The following is a 23,955-nucleotide window of genomic DNA, read 5'->3' on the forward strand; positions in this document are numbered from 1 at the left end:
AGGTTGGAGTGTTGACTAGCAAGCAAGGAAGGATCTAATTCTGCTCTCATTTACACCAGTATAATACGAGGGGAGTTAATCAAAAATGAGAACATTATTTGATCTGAAAACATACTTGAGAACCCCCGTTATACAAAAAGCTTATGCTTCTAATCACTGGGAAAGAAATCAAGAGGTAACTTTACATACTACTCAAAGGAATTAATGCTACAAGTGTATTTAAACTAGCAACTACTAAATAAGAGGTGATAACATAGAAAGGGAGTACTTGTGGCACCTTAGAGTGTAAGGTTGTAAGGAGAGTGGTCAGTTTGGATGAGCTATTGCCAGCAGGAGAGTGAGTTTGTGTGTGTGTGGTGGGGTGTGTGAGAACACCTGGATTTGAGCTGGAAATGGCCCACCTTGATTATCATGCACACTGTAGGGAGAGTGGTCACTTTGGATGAGCTATTACCAGCAGGAGAGTGAGTTTGTGTGTATATGGGGGTGGGGGGGGTGAGAAAACCTGGATTTGTGCTGGAAATGGCCCGCCTTGATTATCATGCACATTGTAGGGAGAGTGGTCGCTTTGGATAAGCTATTACCAGCAGGAGAGTGAGTTTTTGTGTGTGTGTGTGTTTTTGAAAAAAAAAAAAGGGGGTGGGGGGGTGAGAAAACCTGTATTTGTGCTGGAAATGGCCCACCTTGATTTTCACACACATTGTGAGGAGAGTGGTCACTTTGGATAAGCTATTACCAGCAGGAGAGTGAGTTTGTGTGTGTGATTTTTGGAGGGGGGTGGGGGGGTAAGAAAACCTGGATTTGTGCTGGAAATGGCCCACCTTGATTATCATACACATTTTAAAGAGAGTGGTCACTTTGGATGGGCTATTACCAGCAGGAGAGTGAGTTGGGGGGGGGGGGCGGAGGGTGAGAAAACCTGGATTTGCGCTGGAAATGGCCCAACTTGATCACTTTAGATAAGCTATTACCAGCAGGAGAGTGGGGTGGGAGGAAGTATTGTTTTATGGTCTCTGTGTATATAATGTCTTCTGCAGTTTCCACAGTATGCATCCGATGAAGTGAGCTGTAGCTCACGAAAGCTCATGCTCAAATAAATTGGTTAGTCTCTAAGGTGCCACAAGTACTCCTTTTCTTTTTGCGAATACAGACTAACACGGCTGTTACTCTGAAACATAGAAAGGATATTACACTAAAGGAAAAGTCAAGCAGCATATTTATAAGCTACCAAAAGTACCAATACCAGTAACCAGAGCAACTGGTTTCAAAGGATGAGGAAAATATTGAGACTCAGTACTACAGGTATCAATGTTAATTCAATAAAGAGGCAGGATCCATCAATGGCTATTGGCCAGGATGGGCAGGGATGGTGTCCCGAGCCTCTGTTTGCCAGAAGCTGGGAATGGGTGACAGGGCATGGATCCGTCATGATAACCTGTCTGTTCATTCCCACTGTCAGAGGACAGGATACTGGGCTTGGTCTGACCCAGTACGGCCATTCTTATGTTCTTATGATCTATGCTGAGTCAGTTTCCGAACCTGAAATTTCCTATGCAAACATGGCTTTCCAGACAACAGCCACCTAGACGCTTTTGATCATTTATCAGTTGACGAACCGACTGAGCATCAGGGACTAGGCTCTGCTGGAATGGCCACATTCCTCATTAGCTGCAACTGCATCGCATCCCAGCCTACCACTTGATTAAGATCTGCATTTATTGCTATGAACTGTAGGAAGCAATCCTGTCTTGTCAGATGTGGACAGAGGGGTCTAGCAGGCGTTGCCCATCTCTGTGGGAACAGGGGTAACTGTTTCTGAAAGTAGCTCACAGTAGTAAGACTGCTGCTGAACCCTTTCCAAGGCAGGCAGGCAGGGTAACTCTAACAGGGGACCCTCCCTGCCCTCTCCACATTCAGCAGGCCTCTGGCGGCCTCTAAGCCTAAGCCAGCCCCGGCCCCGCCTCCCACTGCCCCCGGGCTCCCCTCCCCAGCCCCGATACCGGGCAACACGCTCACCGGCCCCGCCCCCCCGGTCCTATCCCGGGCCGCCGAGCTCACCAGCCCCGCCCCCCCCGGCCCCCGCGCTCACCAGCCCCGGCCCCCCGGCCCCCTGGCCCGATCCCGGCCCCCGCGCTCACCAGCCCCGCCCCCCCGGCCCGATCCCGGCCCCCGCGCTCACCAGCCCCGCCCCCCCGGCCCGATCCCGGCCCCCGCGCTCACCAGCCCCGCCCCCCCGGCCCGATCCCGGCCCCCGCGCTCACCAGCCCCGCCCCCCCGGCCCGATCCCGGCCCCCGCGCTCACCAGCCCCGCCCCCCCGGCCCGATCCCGGCCCCCGCGCTCACCAGCCCCGCCCCCCCGGCCCGATCCCGGCCCCCGCGCTCACCAGCCCCGCCCCCCCGGCCCGATCCCGGCCCCCGCGCTCACCAGCCCCGCCCCCCCGGCCCGATCCCGGCCCCCGCGCTCACCAGCCCCGCCCCCCCGGCTCCCGCGCTCACTAGCCCCGCCTCCCCCGGCCCCCGCGCTCACCAGCCCCGCCTCCCCCGGCCCCCGCGCTCACCAGCCCCGCCTCCCCCGGCCCCCGCGCTCACCAGCCCCGGCCCCCCGGCCCCCTGGCCCGATCCCGGCCCCCGCGCTCACCAGCCCCGCCCCCCCGGCCCGATCCCGGCCCCCGCGCTCACCAGCCCCGCCCCCCCGGCCCGATCCCGGCCCCCGCGCTCACCAGCCCCGCCCCCCCGGCCCGATCCCGGCCCCCGCGCTCACCAGCCCCGCCCCCCCGGCCCGATCCCGGCCCCCGCGCTCACCAGCCCCGCCCCCCCGGCTCCCGCGCTCACTAGCCCCGCCTCCCCCGGCCCCCGCGCTCACCAGCCCCGCCTCCCCCGGCCCCCGCGCTCACCAGCCCCGCCTCCCCCGGCCCCCGCGCTCACCAGCCCCGCCTCCCCCGGCCCCCGCGCTCACCAGCCCCGCCCCCCCGGCCCCCGCGCTCACCAGCCCCGCCCCCCCGGCCCCCGCGCTCACCAGCCCCGCCCCCCCGGCCCCCGCGCTCACCAGCCCCGCCTCCCCCGGCCCCCGCGCTCACCAGCCCCGCCCCCCCCGGCCCCCGCGCTCACCAGCCCCGCCCCCCCGGCCCGATCCCGGCCCCCGCGCTCACCAGCCCCGCCCCCCCGGCCCCCGCGCTCACCAGCCCCGCCTCCCCCGGCCCCCGCGCTCACCAGCCCAGCACCAGGCCGCTGGTGACCAGGAAGCAGACAAACACCACAGCGATGTAGAAGAGCGGGGAGTATTCGTAGAGCGTCACCAGGAACACGGCAGCCATGGGGCCCCGCGACCTCCCCACCTGGGGGGGGGGGGGGGCGGGCTGCCAGCGGAACCAGCCGCCCGACCTCCCAACCGGCCGCGCTCGTTCCAACTCTGACGGCTGCAGCACTACTGCGCATGTGCATGGCGTTTGCGCATGCCCACTAGGAACGTGAGGCCCCACTGAAGCTGCTGCCCTTAGTCTGCCCTGAGTTTGGTGCGGGAGCGGGAGCGGGGCAGGGGGTGGTAGGTGGAACGCAGGGGTAGGGCAAGGGGATGATCGGGAGGGGTGGGGGAAGGGAGCATGTGCAATCGTTGCTAGCTCTCCTGCTTGGATTGGGAGTCTCCCTTGAGGGGATGTTTTCTTAAAGACCCAGCTGCTGGAGTACAGTGACCAGGTGAGAATCTCAGCTTCCATTTTTTAAAAAAAGCCACTGCCTAGTGCTTAGGGTCCCGGAGCACACGTGAAAACACGACCACCTCGATGCACTCTGAGGACTAATCGGAAACTGAATGAAATGACTATTGCGGACTTATCTTTAAAAAAAAAATCATATATTTTTAAACCAGTTTCATGGTTTGTAGGAGCCTGGCTTGTGATTTTTGAATGCTTGGAGTTGGACTGGAATAGGAGGGCAAAGAAATAACTCTGGTGGAGGGGGTGGGCAGATGGAGCAGCTCAGAGGCTGTGAATGGATAAAGTAGGAGATGAGAGAGCATGATGTGGGAATGGAGGCCAGGAGACGTAGATATGCAGGGGATGTGGGATGATGGAGAAGAGATGGAGAAGAATATAAATATATAGATAAGCTTTAGAATTCTGATCTGAGTTTCCAATAGGGAACAAGAAAAATCTAGTGGATCTGGGAACTGAAGAGAAGTAGTCAAACGAAAGAGAGTCCTGTTGAATTACATCACATGAAGGCAGATAACTAAATATTGGTAAATTGTATAAGTGCCTGTATACAAATGCTAGAAGTCTAAATACTAAGATGGGTGGACTTGCGTGCCTGGTATTAAATGAGGATATTGATATAATAGACATTACAGAAACATGGTGGCATGATGATAATCAATGGGACATGGTAATACTAGAGTACAAAATATACTGGAATGTGAGACTAGGTCTTGCTGGTGGGGAAATGGCAGTATGTGTGAAAGAAAGCATAAAGTCAACTATAACAATAATCTTAAAGGTTTCAGAGTAGAAGCCGTGTTAGTCTGAATTCGCAAAAAGAAAAGGAGGACTTGTGGCACCTTAGAGAGTAACCAATTTATTTGAGCATAAGCTTTCGTGAGCTACAGCTCACTTCATCGAATGTCTGATGAAGTGAGCTGTAGCTCACGAAAGCTTATGCTCAAATAAATTGGTTACTCTCTAAGGTGCCACAAGTACTCCTTTTTGCGAATAATCTTAAATGAATTAAACTGTACTCGAGAGAATCTCTATGGATAGAAATGTCATGCTTGAATAATGAGTGTAGCAACAGGAATCTACTACCAACTATCTGACCTGGATGGTGACAAGCATTATGAAATGCTCAGATAGATTAGAGAGACAAAAAAAAACAAAAACAGAAAACCCAGTAATGGGGATTTCAGCTATCACCATATGGACTGGGTACATGTCACTTCAGGAAGGGATGCAAAGATAAAATTTCTAGACACCATTAATGACTGCTTCTTGGAGCAGCTAGTCCTGGAACCCACAAGGGGAGAGGCAATGTTTGGTTTAATCCTAGGTGGAGATAGGATCTAGTCCAAGAGGTGAATATAGCTGAACTGCTCAGTAATAGTGACCATAAAGTTATTAAATTTAACATCCTTGTAGGGGCAAAAATGTCAGAGAAACCCACCACAGTAGTATTCAACTTCCAAAAGAGGAATTACACAAAAATGAGGAAGCTAGTTAAATAGAAATTAAAAGGAACCGTCACAAGTGTGAAATGCCTGCAAGCTGCATGGAAATTTTTTTAAATATAATAGAGGCTCAAATTAAATGTATATCCCAAACAAAAAACTACAGTAAGAGGACCAAAAAAATGCCACTATGGCTAAACAAAAGAGTAAAAGAAGTGGTTAGAGACAAAAAGACATCGTTTAAAAATTGGAAGTCAAATCCTACTGAGGAAAACAGAATGGAGCATGAAACTCTGGCAGGTCAAGTGTAAAAATATACTTAGACAGGCCAAAAAAGAATTTAAAGAGCAACTACCAAAAGACATAAAAACTAATTGCAACATTTTTTTAAGTACATCACAAGCAGGAAGCCTGCCAAACAGTCAGTGAGGTCACTGGATGATTGAATTGTTAAAGGAGCACTCGAAGAAGACAAGGTGTCATGGTGCCTTCATGGATCACAACTGAGAATACCAAATTCAGGACAAACTGCTGAGAAATAAGGCAGATACACCCCAAAACTGGTGGTTATTTTCCCATATACCAAATCAGCAACAATAGTAAACTTCTGTTTCACCACGCTGACTAACAAGAAGTCAGAAAAGCAGTTTTCTTAGGCATTCCAGTCCTTGTACCACCACAAAAAACACTAGACTTAATAATAAGTGGCTGTTTACAACCAATTTAATCAAACAAAAGAGTTCTCAGGGAATCGGGGCGGGACGGGATGTCACGGGGCTGTGATGCGCTGCCATCGCACAGGGACTCGGGACGGGATGTGCTGCTGTCGCACAGGGACTCGGGGCGGGAGGTGATGTCACGGGGCTGTGATGCGCTGCCGTCGCACAGGGACTCAGGACGGGATGTCACGGGGCTGTGATGGGCTGCCGTCGCACAGGGACTCGGGACGGGATGTCACGGGGCTGTGATGGGCTGCTGTCGCACAGGGACTCGGGGCGGGAGGTGATGTCACGGGGCTGTGATGCGCTGCCGTCGCACAGGGACTCGGGGTGGGACGGGATGTCCCGGGACTGTGATGGGCTGCCGTCGCACGGGGACTCGGGGCGGGACGGGATGTCCCGGGGCTGTGATGGGCTGCCGTCGCACGGGGACTCGGGGCGGGCGGGATGTCCCGGGGCTGTGATGCGCTGCCGTCGCACGGGGACTCGGGGCGGGACGGGATGTCCCGGGGCTGTGATGGGCTGCCGTCGCACAGGGACTCGGGGTGGGCGGGATGTCCCGGGGCTGTGATGGGCTGCCGTCGCACGGGGACTCGGGACGGGATGTCCCGGGGCTGTGATGGGCTGCTGTCGCACGGGGACTCGGGGCGGGCGGGATGTCCCGGGGCTGTGATGGGCTGCCGTCGCACGGGGACTTGGGGCGGGCGGGATGTCCCGGGGCTGTGATGCGCTGCCGTCGCACGGGGACTCGGGGCGGGACGGGATGTCCCGGGGCTGTGATGGGCTGCCGTCGCACGGGGACTCGGGGTGGGCGGGATGTCCCGGGGCTGTGATGGGCTGCCGTCGCACGGGGACTCGGGGCGGGATGTCCTGGGGCTGTGATGGGCTGCCGTCGCACGGGGACTCGGGGCGGGCGGGATGTCCCGGGGCTGTGATGGGCTGCCGTCGCACGGGGACTCGGGGCGGGCGGGATGTCCCGGGGCTGTGATGGGCTGCCGTCGCACGGGGACTCGGGGCGGGATGTCCTGGGGCTGTGATGGGCTGCCGTCGCACGGGGACTCGGGGTGGGCGGGATGTCCCGGGGCTGTGATGGGCTGCCGTCGCACGGGGACTCGGGGCGGGCGGGATGTCCCGGGGCTGTGATGGGCTGCCGTCGCACGGGGACTCGGGGCGGGACGGGATGCCATGGTGCTGTCACAAGATGCTGTGCTTTCACAACGCTCCTCTGTCCACAGCTATGGGGCCTAGACGGCCTCTCGAGGGCTCAGCGTGGGACCAACCCCACCCTGCACGTGCTCCCACCCCCTTGGCCGCGCCCCCTGCCCTCTCAGCGCATGGAGCCCCGCCCCCTGAGCCCGGGAGCACCAGCTCAACGCTCCGCCAGGGGGGGCATGAACTTCCCCGCGTCCCGTAGCCGGGTGAAGCCCGCAGTCCGCTCCGGCCGGCCTCGCGGATTGGCTCGCGAGCCGCGCGGCGCAGGCGCAGTGGAGCCAGCCGCCGGGAGCTGGACGGCGGCGCTCTCGTTCTTAAAGGGCGAGCGGAGGGGGCTGCTGCAGGCGCACAATGGTGAGTGGAGCCGCCTGAGGGAGCGGTGCCCGCCCGGCCCCGGCGAAGGCCGCCCGCGGAGGGGCTGCCGGCCAGGGCAGTTGCTGGCGACCCCCGCCCGCCCGCGGAGGGAGCGGATGAGGGAGGCCCGGCCGCTCGCAGCTGCCCTGCCCTGGGGGCCCTTCGCCTGGCAGCCCCGGGGCGCCCGGCCGAGCCCCAAGCGGCCGCCCCCAGGGCCCGTCGGCGTGTCGCTCGGGGCCCCACCCGCACCCTGCGGCCGGGGGGCGTCGGAAGCGGGCCGCAGGAGCCCCTGGGTCCCAGCGGCGGCTGACGCCGGGGCCCCGCGGGACAGAGCGAGCGCTCAGCCCGGCCCGCCGCTGCCCCCGTGGCGACTCCGCCGCCCGGGCAGGCCGGGCGCTGGTGCTGGGAGCGTTGCGTGGCTCTGTGCTGGGGCTGCGGTGCGCGCTGGCTGCGCGGCTGGCTGCGCTGCGTGACGGCGACCTGCGCAAGTGAGTGGAGGGGCTGGGTGTGCCTGGGGCTAGGCTGTGTGCCGGTTGTGCTGACTTGTGTCTGGATTGGGGGGCGGGCGGTGTTTGAAAATTCATGCGCACCGGTGGCAAGTGAAGGGGGGGGGGCTGCTGCAGTGAGGGGCTAGGTGTGTTTCGCGTTATTGTGTGTGTGGGTTGTGTTGGTGCTGAGAGAGTTGTGTGGGCGCCGAATGGGGCGGGGGTGTGTGTGTGTGTGTGTGGAGTTATTGTGTGGGTGCCAGTCTTGGAAGAACTGGCAGCTGGGCCAAGTAATCCACCACCGGCGCAGTCTCCCTCATAGAATCCATGGAATTATTTTATGGAAATTAGTTGTAGAGTCCATGGCGGCGGTTGTCTGATATCACAATGGTCTAGGAGTCTTGGTATGGGATAGATAGATACCTTGCCGTGAGTGTAATTTATAACCTCAAAATGGCAAAGCTTAAAAATTTACTGCAAATCCTAGTAATGGTTGAACCTAATGATATTTGGAACAAAAAACTCTCAGCCATGCTTGTAGCTATTTCCATTGCTTCATGCTGACTCAACAAACATTCTGGGCTTCAGAGTGACAACCTTGTATAGATGGAGCAAAAATTGTACCTGAAACCAAATGGGTAGGGTCTAAAGGGGACAGAAAAGGTGGAATCCTGGAAGTATGGTCTCTAGAGTCGCTGCTAGTGCATCGCCGTTTTTCACTCCTTTTTGAATTTGCTACTTTGTCATAACTTTTGTTAGGTGGAGGCGTGAAAGGGGAGAAACTTATCTAAAATGATACTGTGTATGTAAACTAAAGTAGTCATGATCTTACATGACTCCTGAGAAAGCTGTATCCCTTTTTTCTTGAGATAGAGTTCAGAAAGGTCACACAATGAGAAGTTCTTCTAGTTCCACTGTAACTGAAGACAAAGGCTTCAGTTGAAACATGCATGTCTCAGCTTCTTGCTTACCCTTGGTGTGTTGCTAAAAAGTGACCATTTGTGGCTCTGTGTGTCTATGGGGAGGAGGGATATGAAAACAGTGTGACTAAGTCTTAACAGGTTTCCATCCTGTCTTCCTACAGACGTTGCAATATGAAAACATTTCTGTGTAAACACTTCGAAAAGTCACTCTTCTGTGATCAGTTGAGAGGAGGGCAGCTGGCTGAGCTATCGGTTTCTGAAGAATTTAAGGTGTGGCTCTAGCCAGAAAAGGGACATAGTTTTTTTTTTAAAAAAAACAAGGCACCCCCTCACTCAGCAGATTTGCTCTCTGCGTAGTCAGTCATAGCTCTGCTGGCTTTAGTGAAAGCATAATATTTAGGTTTACCTCTGGTGCTGGAGAGCCAGCATAGCCAACAGGGAGTAGTGAACTGGATTATGTTCCTCATGTATTGCAAACAGAATTGTTTAACTCTATTTACAGGGCTAATTTGAGCCACCTGTGGAACCCCAGGGGATTGCACAAGTGGTTTGGCCTGCAGTACTTGGTTTACTATTTATGTTGGAAAGAAAAGAACCTAGATAGACTCTCATCCCAAATTGAGTTTGTGGTGTTGGAAAAACTGTCTTACTGCACATCAAATGTTTCCATTTTGAAAGTATCATTTAGAAACAATGAACATGGATCACAATGCCGTGTTTAATGACTTTCAGAATAGAACTATACTACTATGACAGCAGGCGAAGTAGATGCTAATACTAGCCTGTGAGTGAGGATGATCCAAAATGGTCTGGGGAAACAAGCACACAGCCATCATCCTCATCCTTGCAGCAGCCAGGAGCCTGAGAAAGAGTAAAGTAGTAGAGTGCCATCACAACAGACGCATAAGTGGAGGAAGAAGTCTCCATTCCAGCAGTCATAGGGAACAAACTCAAGACACCTTTCCAGAGGCTGCATCTTGGACTCCATCTTCATCAGAGACTAGAGACAGCAGAAGAATGCTTGGATGACGTTTGCCCTTGCTACTTTTTTAGTGAGGAGACCCTCCTATCTTCAGTATTGGCCTCTGGTAAGGTGTCTGATAAACTGCTCGAGGCCTGAGTTTAAAGATAAAATTTCTTCTGATCACTAAACTCGTGATGATTTCTTTTACTGAATGATTCATTTAGTGTCTGCCTTCAATAATTTTAGAATTGTTGACTCTTATTTAAAGATAAGGTTTAATTAAACCACCCCAGCAAAAAAGTTCTGGCACGTCTGAGTAGTTGCAAAGAAACATTCATGGGACTTCCCCTCCGTAACTAATTCCTGACAAAGTCCTCTTTAGGGACAGAGGAATCTATATGTAAACTAAGATAAGTGGACTAGTACTTTCGTGTTGTTGCATATGGGCTCAGAACCTTAGTTCAGTATCTTTCTAAACTCTAATTTATTCCTTTAAGACTTGCTCTTCATAATGTGATCATTTAGCTTTATATATGGATTTTGTTAGCCCTGATTTCTCAGGAGTGAGTGTATAAAGGAAACTCCTATGTATGGTGGCTACAGTAGTAAAATTTAGCTAAAGATGGTGAACTACTTCTTATTCCTTCTGCTTGGCAACGGTGTTCTGATATGCTTGGCATTCAGTCAAAGCTACCTGTGGTGACAGAACATTTGCTGAGCGGTGGATCTGACTGTTACAACAAGACACGCGAGGGAGTGTGTATAAAGAGTGGTGCAGGAAATGGGCAGTGGTTGGTGTGGTGCAATTACAAATTATATGTAAAATGGTTTAGAACTCAGAGGGCTATCTGTGAAGGAACTGATTACTTTCTTTCTCACCTTCAGTAGGATAATTTTTCTAATACTTCATTTTAGACTTCACTAAGTCTAAGTTTTCAAAAAAAGTGACTTGTAAATATAATAGGGAAAATGCACACTTTTTTTCATTTAATATAGTTTGTTAAACACTTTGCATGTAGGCAAAATTTGAAGGTTCGGAATTCTGCTTTCATACCTAGCACAACAGGCCCCTGATTGGGGCCTCTAGATGCTACTGAAATATTAACAGCTCTTATTATTTTAAATATTCACAGTGCTGTACTGGCATTAGTGTATTACATGTGTATTTAATAGGGTGTCTTATTTCAGGACTAAACTTGCAAAATCAGTTGCATATCTGATTCATGATTTTAACTTGTATGTTGCAGAAACAGGATTGCTTGATACGGTAAAAGTATAGAAATTATTTTCTGACTTCAGGAATAAATATGTAAAGACACTTGGTCCACATTTTTCTAATATTTAACTTTTTTGGCCCAGTATGAAAAGAGAAGACCAGATTTGTTTCTTGTGTATTGCAAGTCCATTTTTCACTGTGTTTAATCCTTATATTGTCTCTTTCTGCATGTTCTGAATCTTCAACTAATTTCATGTAGTTATATAATTTTGGGAGGATGGGGGTAGTTCCTTTTTGTTAACTGAAATATTTTTTTTTTTTTTTTTTTTAGAGTGAATCTCTGGTGGTTTGTGATGTTGCTGAAGATCTGGTGGAAAAGTTGAGAAAATTCCGGTTTCGCAAAGAAACCAACAATGCTGCCATTATAAGTAAGCTAAAATCATTGCCAACAAAAGCTACAAGGTCTTACAGAAAATCTCTTTGATAATTTTTAGCTGCTGCAGCAAAATGGCGTGGACTATGCTTCTACTATACCACTAACTTTGATATTTTCCCATTCCCTCTTAACAATAGAACATTATTTTATAGTATGGAACTAAAGCTTTCAGAATAAAAGCTGTTACACTTGCTGTTAATAGAAATACTTATGTGCTTAAACACTACTTAAAGTGGGAAAAAGTCTACCACTGGCTGCAAGAAGGTGGAGAAAAAGCCAAGACTTGATCCTCTTAAGTTTATTTGACATGCTTAAAGTAGACTAGTTTTGTAACAGTTTTGGGGGAGAAGTCTTGACTGCACTGAAGTTAAAACTCCCATTGACTTCTGTGGGGCCAGAATTCCACTCACTGATCGTTGTCAGAGGGGGCGGGGGAGAAGAGGAGGGAGTGAAAATACAAGATAATGCAGTAGGTGGGTTAAATAAAAAGCTGATTATTATATGCATGTAATTCTAGAAAAGTTGCAATTTTAACCTTTAATAAAAAAGGGGGAGGTGGAGACAGAGCCCCCTATAGATGCACAGTTCACCTATGTTATGTTTTTATTATAGTGAAGATTGACAAGGATAAGCAGCTGGTGGTACTGGATGAGGAGCATGAGGTTTGTTAAATGAACTGTAAATAAGAATATCTTCAGCTTGCCATGTATTGTTGCCACTGAGGTACTGTCTTAGTGTCAAATTGTTTTCAAACTGTTAATCTTATTTGGGTCATGAACCTCCTTCAAATGCATGGTTACTCTGCAGGTGAAGCATGATATGCTATTAATTGAGCTGTATGGTAGCAATTGTACTGCTAATTATCTAAACAAAACAGTTTAAGCTTTAAAATGTTAATTAAATTATATTTGAATCAAAATTAGGCAAAAAGCATCTCTCTCTCCATTTGCTGGCTCTCTGGAAGAATTATTGCTGACTTGCACTCTGGACTCTACATTGTCCTGCCATTAGTTAGAAGTTAGGATTGTGTTAATCCCTGTAGACAGGTGGCGTAATAACTTTATCTCAGTGTGTAGTGTCAGCCCACACAACACAAAATCTTATGCAATGATTTGAGAAATAACTTTTACCTCTTTCCCAGAATGTTAAATATAATATTTGAAGAGGAATATTGGCCACTGTGAATTGTTTGGCTTGTTCACTAGTCCAGGAACTGGTCTCTCACAAGATAGACCAAGGGCTAGATTTCAGGATCCGTTTGTATTGCTGGTTGTAGCAAATCTTGCACACTCGTGTTCAGTAGCTGGGATTGAAATATGTGGTGAGTGTCAGTATATCTAAGACTAGAGTGGAGCCACAAAACGTCAGTTTCCTAAACAGATTTTTTTTATTAACATTAAATCTCTTATACAAAATTACTAAATCAGTTTAGCAATCATTTAACAGTGGAATCTTCCTATGACTGTTCCCATAGGATTGTTCTCAGTTAAATTGTAGATCTATAACTGTAAATGTAGCAGTGTCTCTTACTCCCATGACCTTTATACTCTAGCCTGTATAGTGTGTAGGTCTGAGTTCACCTATTTAAAGACTGCTTGTGTTTTAATATTACTAGGGCATTTCCCCTGATGAACTAAAAGATGAGCTGCCTGAGAGACAACCTCGATATCCTTTTTTCTAATGTTGCTAGCATTGTTTTGTTTACTGGAAAAAAATTAAATCTAAAATACATTGGAAATTGAATTTCTTTTTTTTTTTTTTTTTTCCAAACAGATATTTGCCTACAGTGGAAATTCTCCCTACGTTAATTCAAAAATTGATTAATTTTCATGATCTATTCTGTAGTCCTATGCCATTTCTTAGCAAAGACTTGTACAATGATATAGTGAAGTCTCTACTTCTAAGACTTGGTTACTTTCACCATGTTTTGAATGGCTTTGTCTGCTCTTTTGCAGGGACATTCAGCACATTAATACAACAGAAAGATTTAAATCTAACACTTTAGCTATAGATTCTGCATTTAATGGTTAGCAAAACACACCACCATCTAATGTTTGATGTGCAAAGAGCTACCAACAAATAGTTTGCAAAGATAACATTCAAAGAGCAGCAAAAATTCTCTTTAGAAAAAGAGATCTATTTAGCTGATACTTCATAAGCAGATCAGATATTTAAAACATTGTAGAGAGAAATCCTTGGGAAAGGACTTTATAGTGAAAAGGACAATATTGAGAACTAACATTTATTTTGCAAAATATTCACACAAACACCTGTCTCAGATGGGGGTTATGTTACTGAAAAGCAGGGTAAATCCTCCAATGGCTCAAACTCAAATCAGAAGAGAAACCAAGATGGGAGCAAGATGAAACAGTACAGAAATTGATAAATGTAAGCATCTTTTAGAACAGACAGCAAAGAGATTTATTTTGCCTATATCAAGCTCAGCTAATGAATGTAAGGATTATGTTCTAAGAGATCAAAGAGTTGTATTTTTTTTTAGTTTCTTTAACCTCAGGAAAACATTCATTGTGTATAGTTACAAGTATCAGCATGATGATGGAAGAGTTTCTTATCCATTGTGCTTTATCTTCTCCAGTCCAGTTGGTGAGTGAACATTGTGAATAGCAGTTCCTATATCCTATAAATGTGGAAGTTCTTGTATCTAAGAAACAAAAAAGGCCTAATGCTTAAGATCAGTGTTTTTCACACTTAAGGCCAAACTGGTCAGTATGTACCCTCTGGCCCAACTCTGACACAAAGGGGTTGCAAATTCACAGTAATGGCTTCCTGACAAAATTCTTTGGAGGGGAGTTCCTGGCAGGCACAGAGCCAGTTGTATGCTACCTCCTACAGGATGTCAAATATTCCTGTGTCCCAGCTGCCAGAACAGCTCTTGCAGCTGAGACCCACATTAGAGCAACTCTCAGGCTGCCTTAGTCTGTACCAGGGACCGAGTGGCCCTGAAGAAACCTAGGAATGCGGAGGAAAAAAGCCAGCTCAGCACCTCCACTTTGTTACAAGCTCTGGTTATACACAGGGAATGAATTGGGCCTCTTGAGATCAATCTGCATGTTCTGAATTATAATAGGGTGGCTTTCTGCAGCTATTAAATTACATTGTGATCCTCGAGAGAGTGCGTTATTTTACCCTTCACTACTCTGCCTGCTAGAATAACCAGGTGGGTGTTAAAGTTTAGCAATAAAAGTCCACATCTTTTCTGTATCTTCAGTAGTTCATTTCTGTAACAAGTTCTAAACTACGCCTGCGGTATTGGGTTCTGCTCTGTGAGAGCTCGACCAATGGTGAGATGCTTCATGGGAGACCTTACCTAAAATTCATTTCTGTAATTATTGTATCTCTAGATTTTGTTTCTAGAAGTTCCTCTCTATTTTCAGTGTTTGGCTAAAACTAGACAAAGAGTCAGGACATAGATGGCTTGCTAAATGAAATAAAGCTGGTTATTTTTTTTTTTTTTTGTCCTATCAGTTTATTTTTTTGTTTTGCCCTGAAAGATATTGTGCAAGATTTGTGGCTGCACTCAGATAAAACTGCATCTGTAGTTCAGGAGGAAATGGGAATCTATTAGAAACAGCAGCAAAGGTAACTTGCTTTCATGCTCGTGCAGAATATAAGATAGCAGGAAGAGGTAATGGGTTTAGCCTCTGCTTTGCTGGCTGTGAAGTTTGAATTGTGATACAGTTAAGCTTAATAGTTATCTTGCCCTCTCGAGTACAGTTGTAAGCAGAACTACAGACACCGCTAGATATGACGACCAATCCAACCCACTTTCATATCACTTTAATATAGTCTTGACAAGTACTAAATATTCAAAACAACATTAAAAGATGATACTGTGTACAAAGAAACAATTGGGTCATTCTGTTGATTGGGAACTTCTGGTATACAAGCTGGATTTTAAAAAAAATCTTGTTAATGGATTTCAGTCAAACTGTCCAACACAGCTTTGCTTTCCTTCTCCACAACTACAGGATGCAAGCCTGAACAACAGATGATGTACGCTGGGAGCAAGAATAAGCTTGTACAGACAGCTGAACTCACTAAGGTATAATTTAATATCTAGCTGACCAGTTGCAAGAATCTTTCATAAAAAGCAGAATGTGAGTGTACATAAGATAGAACAGTATCTTGCTAGTCTCTCACATGTACACAATACAACAGAATCATTATGTTCTTGCATGTTTTAAATTGCATTCAGCAGGTGTCTATCTTGCAGGAAGCCTAAAGAAAGAGGGGAGTAAGCATGGAGATTTTATGGATGTGGGGTGTTTGTTTTTTTGTTTTTTTTTTAATTAGGGGACAGGGAGAACGAATGCTTGTGGAGCATTATCTAAAGTGTCTCTAACTGTTAGAGGTTATTTTAATAATAGTTAACACAATTTGTCAGGTCAGGAGGATTAAAAAGGCCATCCTGTTTACAAAATAGAATATTCTAGGATAAGATGAAGTCTACAGTGTGATTGCAGGCTAGGGCTAATGCACATTGGCTGGGCTTTATCTCTTCTGTAGATATAGTATTGTAGCTCTCGGTATTATATAACTGGAACAGATGAGAAGGCAGGAGTGGGAGACCCACTGATCAACTGGACACAAGTGTTACCTATATTATAATAGGTGAGAAAATGTAAATAATGCCTGTTTTAATAGCAGTCTTGATCAGTAGATTTCAAAGTGCTTCATGCTATTTATTCTTTATAATATTCTTGAGAGGTAGAAAAGCATTATTTTCCCCCAAAAGATTAATTGACTTGCCAAAGGTCACACATGATGGAGCAGGTAATTGAATTGGGTTTCCTATATCAGTGCCCTAACTGCTCTTTCCTCTCCTAGATTCTGGGGGTATGACACTATTGATTTGCATATGCCTCAGACTTCAAAACACAATCTAAACAAGGCAGAAGCTTGTTTTTGGTTAATAACATGGTAATAGCTAACCCTAGAACGTAGACTAGCTGATCTCATAAGGCTTTTCCATCTCCCTGTCAGTATGTAGGTGCCACATGTTTGCTAAAAAAAATTCCTCCCTTTTTAGGCTTTATACCTTTGACATTCTTAGATTAAGACTAGAAGGGACCATTGCAGTCCTCTAATCTGATTTGTTATATAGCACAGGACATTGACCTTCACCTAGTAATTCTGGCAGTGTAATTCATGTAATTCACTGTAATTCATGGTTGAACTAGGATGTTTTTAATAGAAGTACATTATCTTGATTTAAAGCTTTCAAATGATGTGGTAGAACCTCCATCTCTTGATAAGCTGTTGCAGTGGCTAATTACCCTCACTTAATGTGCCTTATTGTGGTGAACCCTTCATAACCATCACTGAAGCATGAAACACCTTAGGCGTCTTTTCTAACAATGGTAGAATGGGTCTTGCCAACTTTATTGCCAACTCAGTGTTTCTAGGCCAATTGCAGAAGCATCATCTGGTTGGATGGTTGGTTCTGACCCAACAGTGTCAGAAATAGGAGGTTATAAAATCTGCCCCGGACACCTGCAGTACAGCTGAAAGTTAATGCTGAAACTCACAGGAGCTATTCTGCTGTTCTCTTCCCCTTCCTATCTTGGTTGCTACCTTTGTAAATCTTATACAGTTGAAGGGGATAAGTGGGAGGAAGCAGGCTTTAGAGAGCTGGCTGTTTGTTTTGGCAGAAGGAGACTGTTTCATAGGCTTGGAAGGAACTGAGGCATGAGAACAGAAAAGAGGGGGGACAAGGGATGGGATCCCCTGAGGAGAAAGGTGAACTTGGGCTATGCACAGCTCATCCACTTGGTGAATGGGGAAGACGGTCAGGTTTCCAGAGGCAAGGGAAGCTAGAGACCAGCTGCATGTGGGGTTTACCCTTTTTTGGCAAGAACCACAAACCATTTGAAAACTGCCTGAAAGAGGGCCAAGGGATAGAGTCAGATCTGTTCTTCTAGAACTGACCCCACTCCATACCCAGGTCGGGGTGTTAACTTTCTGCTTCAGATTTAGATTTTAAATATGCTTTATTCATACCTCTTACAGAAGCTTCATTTAATTCTGGCTCATGCTAAGGCCTCTCCTGATCTGACTCTTGTACATGACTTAATCGACTTACCCCACTTCTTGGTAGATTAGCCTAGTATCTGTTATGCTAGTCTGTGCTATCATATTGATCTCTTTTCCCATCCTTTACTTAACAAATCAATATGCCAGTAGACAGCAGTGAATAACAGATTGAACATGAGAATCTGTGTCTGTAGATTGGGCTTGGGAGGATAGAAAGCAAGAAAAAGATGGTGCAAAAGTGGAAATAAACAAAGGGACAAAAAAATTTTAAAAAAAACAAGACCTAAATTAAAAAAAACAAACTTGGGGATTACTAAGAAGGTAGAATGGATGGGGAGCAGTAAACAGGTGATTCGTGCCCAGCAATAGGTAAATTCACTGGGGATTTTATGTATTTTGTTGTCCCTTTTACTGTCAGCTGAATACTGTAGTGTCAACATAGCGCTCCACGCATGCACGTGTACACAAGTACGTGTATAGTGCTGAAAATGTGACTTACAATTTCACATTGGTCTTAATAGTATGGTCAAAATATCGTGCGGTCTTCTCTTGGTATATAGTATGTCTTTTCTTGCTAATAATTCTAACTTGATTCTCCACAACTTCAATTTTTTTATCTTGCTTGCATTAGATAACAGAATGTTCTCCAGGCTCTGTGGACATGTTATTGATGCAACATTGTTTTATATTGACTTAGCAATTGACTGTCCTAAAAAGATTGTACCTCTTTTGAGTGATGCCCAAGGATTCCAACTGGAGTGGAGTAGTGTAAAATTAATCTATTCTGTGCCAGTATCAAAATCCAGAGATCCTTTCCTGCTGGGTGTGTACTGAGCAGGGAATGGTGTACTTGTTTCTGTTTCATTTGCTGTATCAAGGCCTTACTAAAAACTCTCCAAGTCTTTGTATGTATTTAATACTTAAATCAACAATGCGTACTGACAAGCTACCTTTAAGTAACAGATGAGCAAAATATTATGGTGATATTTTGAGGATTCTGCCAGTTTACAAGTTGTTCTTAATCATGGGCTGAAAAAACTTAAAAGGCTTCAGTTAATTCAGCCCAGAATATAGTAATTGTATTGCAAACAGGAAGAACCTTCACATATTGTAGTAAATATATTAGCATCCCTGAGCTGTGGCTGACCATACCACTTCAGAGTCACTTAAAAGATTGTTTGCTTATGTTGTATCCTTATCCTATATATAATGTAGAATCTTAAGAGAACTACAAATGAAGTAGCAAGTCCCAGAAACAGTAATTATGGCTCTCCCTAACTTGATCAAACTGTAACATGTATTTCCATTAGTCTCGCATTTTATTCAAGGTTCTTAACCTGTCCTTGCAAAAATGTGCATGAAGCAAAATGTTAACATGATGATTCCTAGTGTATCGTGACTATTTTTTAAAAGTACACTAATGCATTTTATCAATAGAAGTGTGGTGCAATGTGATGTGTTCTGTTCTTCCAAGTACTGGAATGTAAATATTTAACCTAATGCCATTTTGTTTTAGGTATTTGAAATAAGAAATACAGAAGACCTAACTGAAGAGTGGCTGCGTGAGAAACTGGGCTACTTCCATTAAGAGAACCTCTATATTAAGTATTTATATACCATCCTGACAATACTGGAACCAGACATGAATACTTACGCCTAAAAATGCACTGTATTTACAGCAGTTTCCTGCAGTATATTTCTTGTACAAAGTTTGGGCAAGGGGAGGAAGATTAGTCTCCTTGAAGTAAAACTTTGCAAAGTGTTTCCTTGTGTATAACTCTAAAGGGGAATACTTCTCTGCAGGGATTCTCTTTTTGCACTCTTGTGACTAATATTTCTATAATTACTACAGTTCAGTTCAGAAACTGTTAACGATTTTAGAAACATTTGGAAGCTGACACTAACTTCCTGAGCTGCAAATGCACCCTTTGACAGATACTGTATACTAGCAGCTTATATGTTAAAATAGCATAGTGCCACTTGTTAAAATGAAGAATTTTTTTTGAATTTCCCAAATTAAAGTCTATGGAAGTGTTTAATATTAAACTGAAACCAAGTATTTATATGACCAATAACGTGAAAAAAATTCTTTTTAGGACTTTTCAGGAGTGATTCTCTTTCATTTTAATGAGTATCTCAGTTGATTGAGTCAATCCAACTAAATTTCAGGGCAAAGGTCTATGACAACTAGTCAGTCATAAACTAGTTTCTATAAGACTATTTTATAACTCTTAAGGGCTTAATTACAATATCGGTTACATGCATTCTGGATTTTTACATGCAAGACTTAATATTACACAATTTATAAATTAACCTCTTCACTCACATTACCTGTTATATGAACACCTGTTAATACTGTGTGCCTTTAATTTGTTAGCTTTAAAAAGGACTAAATTTTACACTATTTACTCCAAATTTGGTAAAAACTAACCTTTGTTAAATGGTTTAAGTAACATGTTTTATAATGCCTAGTGGTGCAACTAAACATTTATAAAATAAAACACACTTCGACTTAAAATGCCAGCCATCTGCTCCCCTCAGTAAAGACCTGGGAGTGCAGGAGTTCAAAGCTCTTAAGGTCTTGTGAGTGATTTAGAATAGTCTGATTTTGTTGTTGAGAAACCTTGGCCGTATATAGACCTTGTATCTTTTTTTTTTTTTTTTTTTTAAATGAAAGGAGGTCTCCTAGCTTAATTGCTTGTTAGTCAAAACTACATTCCAGCTAGGACTTCTGCGCGTAAGTAACCTCATTCAATCTTTAAGTTTCATCTCTTTTTGGTAAAACAGCAAAAATTCTAATATGAAAATAGTACTTTTTATAATATTGCTAAAAACTAACCTTTTAAAGGGTCTGTTTTTATATTAAAGTAGAATAGTAGTTTGAGTTGGGATATCCTATTTAGCCCATGCAGTGGCAAACAGGTACTCCTGTGACAATATCTCAGTTATGACTCACGTGAGTGTTTGTCATGCTACTGAATAAGTGGTTTCTCATGAGCAGCTTCCAATCATGAACAGTTGTAGCTTAAAGTATAGTTGCCCTAATAATGTGTGTGTTTTGGTGGGGAGGAGTGAATTAATCAGTTGTTAAATTGGGAGGCCAGTATTACATTCTGTAAAACCTTTGCTGGGAGAATGCATGTTTGCTTGCAAGCACATGTTGTGTAAGAGTATTAAACATGACTCTGTTTAAGAAGACCACATGGACCCGTGCAGTGCTCTTCAGTAGCAGCAGTTCATGTTTAGCTTGACTTATTGATTTATTCCTCCTTCATACACACATCTCTCAGACATAAGAGGGCTTTTCAAGGTGCAGAAGTGATGATATGATTGAGAGAGACCATTAGTTCAGTGTAGGAAAAATGACTTTAACTGGAGGAAATAAGATCCTTATGTTGATATATTGAACTGGAACAACATTATTTCCTCATTTCCCTGGACAGAACATGTATTGATTGTAAAAATGTTCCTTTGTCTTTCTCATGTGCTACAGATCAAGAGAAGCAGTTTCTTTAGTGGCAGACTTGTATAAATAAGGCTTTGGTCTTTAAATTGGTATTGCTTTCAAAAGCCATTAAAAAAATAAGACTAGAAGGTTTTGCTTCACTTGTCTTGCATGAACTCTAAGGCATTGTGATGTCAAAGTCCAGTAGGGCAGAAAGAAACTGCCCTTTGCGCTGTGAGCCCATGACATTCTCTAATATTCAGCCTAGCTTGTGGTGGGAAACCGGGATTTGTAAACCCCTGACCAGACCAGTGTGCTTTGTACACTATGTTGGACTGGCAATAGCCACTTTCACAGGAAGAATGCTCATAAAGGGGGAAATGTGCCCCACCAAGAAAACTGTTCTTAGTTTGTCTCTTTAGATGAAAATAAGGGGTTTTCTGCACTAAACTTATAATTGTACTTAATTTGTAAGTGATTCTGTGAGAGTCACCAGTTCTCTGCACATGGTCTCCTCCTGCCTTGATTCCAAATACCAAGAGCACTTCCTCCTGTTCAGTTCTTCCCATTCCTTTCTTCAGCATTTCACCATTCCACCCACCCCATTCAGATCTCAGATGTTCCTGCTGCCCTATCTTCTATCTTCCCTCCACTGCACCCCATACCCCACAGTCTTCCCTTTATGCTGCTCCTCAGGAACCTCCTTTGCCTAACTCCCAGTCATATGGGGGCTGTTCTGAAGACTGATGTGATGGGTAGGGCCTACACAGGCAACGAATTCCTAAAAGCCTTGGTGGACCAGGCAGCATGTTCTGTAAGTTGTGGGAGTAGGGTGCTGTCTTTGTCCCCTGTCTTCTCAGCTCTGCAGCAAAAGGGAAGGAAGTAACTGCAGCTACTGTGTGGGGAGTCCTTGTGCAGAACAGCTGCTGTTTTAGGGCTAATCTAGACTTAATATATGTCAAGATACTGTACTGTCTCCTGCTGCTCCATGTCCAGTTCTCAAGGTCCCAGGACTGGCTCTGAGATATGGTAGTGTGCAGAACTATAGTACTTTTAAAGTAAAGGCATAACTAACCACATTCAAATCTATACTGTGGATGTGAGATTTGTAATGCTGTCATATCGCTAACTGCCCAGTCTTGTTCAAACTGCCTTTCTTTACAGCTACCCATGAAGATTAGCAGGAGGTAGATGCATGGTGTTCAGAAAGCCAGTATATTCTAATTTTGCTTATCATTGTTAGTTTAATTTATGCCAGTCTGATGTAACCAAACTCCTCTCTTCTCTGCCAGTGTTTCGGAGATCTCTAAAGAGTACTCAAAACATGGGGCAGAAGAGTGCTTTAATTATCATGAGACTTGTTAACCTTTGTAGCTAAAGATCACTCAGCATTTTCTATTAGAAACTCTGGCTTTTTTTCAGGAGTCAATAACTCCACCATAAAAACGTTTCCTGACCAGAAACTTTAGAGGTCTCCAACAGGTGGAGTTTTTCTACCACACTTAATTTGGCTGTTTTAAATTTCAAATAGGTGTATGTGGCAGGGAGGAGGGGGAGGAATCTCTTGTAATCCCATGTGTGAGAAAAAGCCAAACTGACTAAAGCATGAGAGTTTTTGCATGTTTTCACTTCATAAGATGGACTGGTTCTACTGCATATGTTTGTGGAAAAAATTTGGTGGTTTAAAAATATTTCTCGTACTATGTATGCCTCCCTTGATAAACCAGAATATCAATAATGCTGGGACCTACACCTTTCCAATGTATTGTGTAAATGTGCCTTGTACATTCCCACTGATGATATTTTTGTGTCTTAAATGGCTTTTAGTCCAGAAGTTACATTAAATTAATGCTAAGGATCAAAGTTAAATGTGCAAAAGCAAGGGAATTCCAATTTAAAAAAAAAAGCTCCATGATTTCTCAGTTGTGCGTTGGAATGTAAGCATGTCTCAAAACATTCTGCTCAAACTGCAATAGTGAGTTGTAATGGGATGGGAGTAAAGGCTCCAGTGGAAGCTCTCCACTTCTTCCTTTGCATTTATTACGTTGGGTCAGGCGTACAATGTTACCTTTGGGTGCTGATTATGTATGCCAAGGCAAGCTGCCAGTGCTATGGATGTTAAAAGATGATCAGGAGGTTTGAAATATTGATGGTCAAACATATTAATCTAACAATTCCATGTAACTGTTAATGTCAATAACTGGCACAACTTCCATCTGGTATTTAGTCTCTGCTAGTTCATACTGCATGTTTATTTTTAAACCAAATGTTTTGCTCAGCATGGTGCTTGTACTGGTTTAAATAAAATGTGAATACTCAAATCACTTTGTTTCTTGTTTTAGCTACCTACAGAACACTAGGCAAGGTCTAAAGACATGGCCCACGTGCAAACTAGCCACAATAGGCCTTTATTCCACTCTCTTGTAAGCAGCTGGGACTGTGAGTAGGCCCATCTGGGGAGAGAAGGAGCTAGTGGACCTGGTGGGTGGGAAGAGTACAGGTGCCATGCCATGATTCTTTCCTCCTCCACCTGTGGGATCAAGGTTGACTGTGGCAATTGGGGAGGACTCTACCTCTTAACCCTGTGAGGCTTCATCTTCCATAAAATAGGGCTAACTCTGTTGCCCTTAACTAACATCATCGCAGCTGGAGGAAGCAAATGGAATCATGATTCTCCATTGCCTTGGGTTGCTGTAAAAATAAGATCAAATCAGAATGGTAACACCTGTGCAAAGGGAGTAAAAGATGACCCAGTCAAGAATGGGCCTTAGCACAAATAATACTCGTAGGTGTGGGGTTTCAGGGCAGCAGTCCTTAGACCCCCTTCTAAAGGAACCATGGACAGGGTTGATCAGGTTCATTGCTTTGATTCCATAAACCTGCCTGCTGCTCCCAGCTAAATTATTCAGGGGAAGCTATGCTGTAGAACTTAGCTATGTGTACACACAGCTTAAGTTGGTATAAGTTAGAAGTGTGAATAAGCTAACACCCC

At 45.4% G+C, this 23,955-nt stretch overlaps 2 protein-coding genes across 15 annotated transcripts in view; one reads left to right on the forward strand and one right to left on the reverse strand.

The window, feature by feature from the left end:
• CGRRF1 (cell growth regulator with ring finger domain 1) overlaps window positions 1-3,429 on the reverse strand; it is a 30,900-nt gene extending 27,471 nt beyond the window's left edge. For 7 of the 8 annotated variants that reach the window (XR_012159613.1, XR_012159612.1, XR_012159610.1 and 4 more), the window contains exon 1: window positions 3,211-3,429. Coding sequence is in view for 3 of the 8 variants with exons in the window: in XM_073350086.1 (XP_073206187.1) it covers window positions 3,211-3,314 (104 nt within the window). In the remaining 5 variants the exon portion in view is untranslated. The remainder of the gene's footprint in view (window positions 1-3,210) is intronic. The other variant, XM_073350084.1, reaches the window with a different exon arrangement.
• Window positions 3,430-7,298: 3,869 nt separating this feature from the next.
• Window positions 7,299-23,284, forward strand: GMFB (glia maturation factor beta). 7 transcript variants are annotated; one of them, XR_012159614.1, is made up of 9 exons: window positions 7,299-7,440; window positions 9,010-9,118; window positions 11,360-11,456; window positions 12,077-12,126; window positions 13,080-13,129; window positions 13,986-14,068; window positions 15,454-15,527; window positions 15,992-16,096; window positions 19,035-19,116. XR_012159614.1 is itself a non-coding variant. In XM_073350087.1 (8 exons), exons 2-8 carry the CDS (start codon window positions 9,020-9,022, stop codon window positions 19,104-19,106), a joined length of 525 nt encoding a protein of 174 aa, XP_073206188.1. In that variant the 5' UTR covers window positions 7,304-7,440; window positions 9,010-9,019; the 3' UTR covers window positions 19,107-23,284. The 7 variants fall into 7 exon arrangements, 6 of the variants coding, with proteins under 6 accessions (XP_073206188.1, XP_073206192.1, XP_073206194.1 ...); XM_073350087.1 differs by lacking the exon at window positions 15,992-16,096 and having other exon boundaries at window positions 7,304-7,440; window positions 19,035-23,284; XM_073350091.1 differs by lacking the exons at window positions 9,010-9,118; window positions 15,992-16,096 and adding an exon at window positions 9,581-9,936 and having other exon boundaries at window positions 7,306-7,440; window positions 19,035-23,284.
• Window positions 23,285-23,955: the final 671 nt, after the last annotated feature.

Source organism: Lepidochelys kempii, chromosome 6 (assembly GCF_965140265.1).
Source record: "Lepidochelys kempii isolate rLepKem1 chromosome 6, rLepKem1.hap2, whole genome shotgun sequence".
NCBI classification, from domain to species: Eukaryota; Metazoa; Chordata; order Testudines; family Cheloniidae; genus Lepidochelys; species Lepidochelys kempii.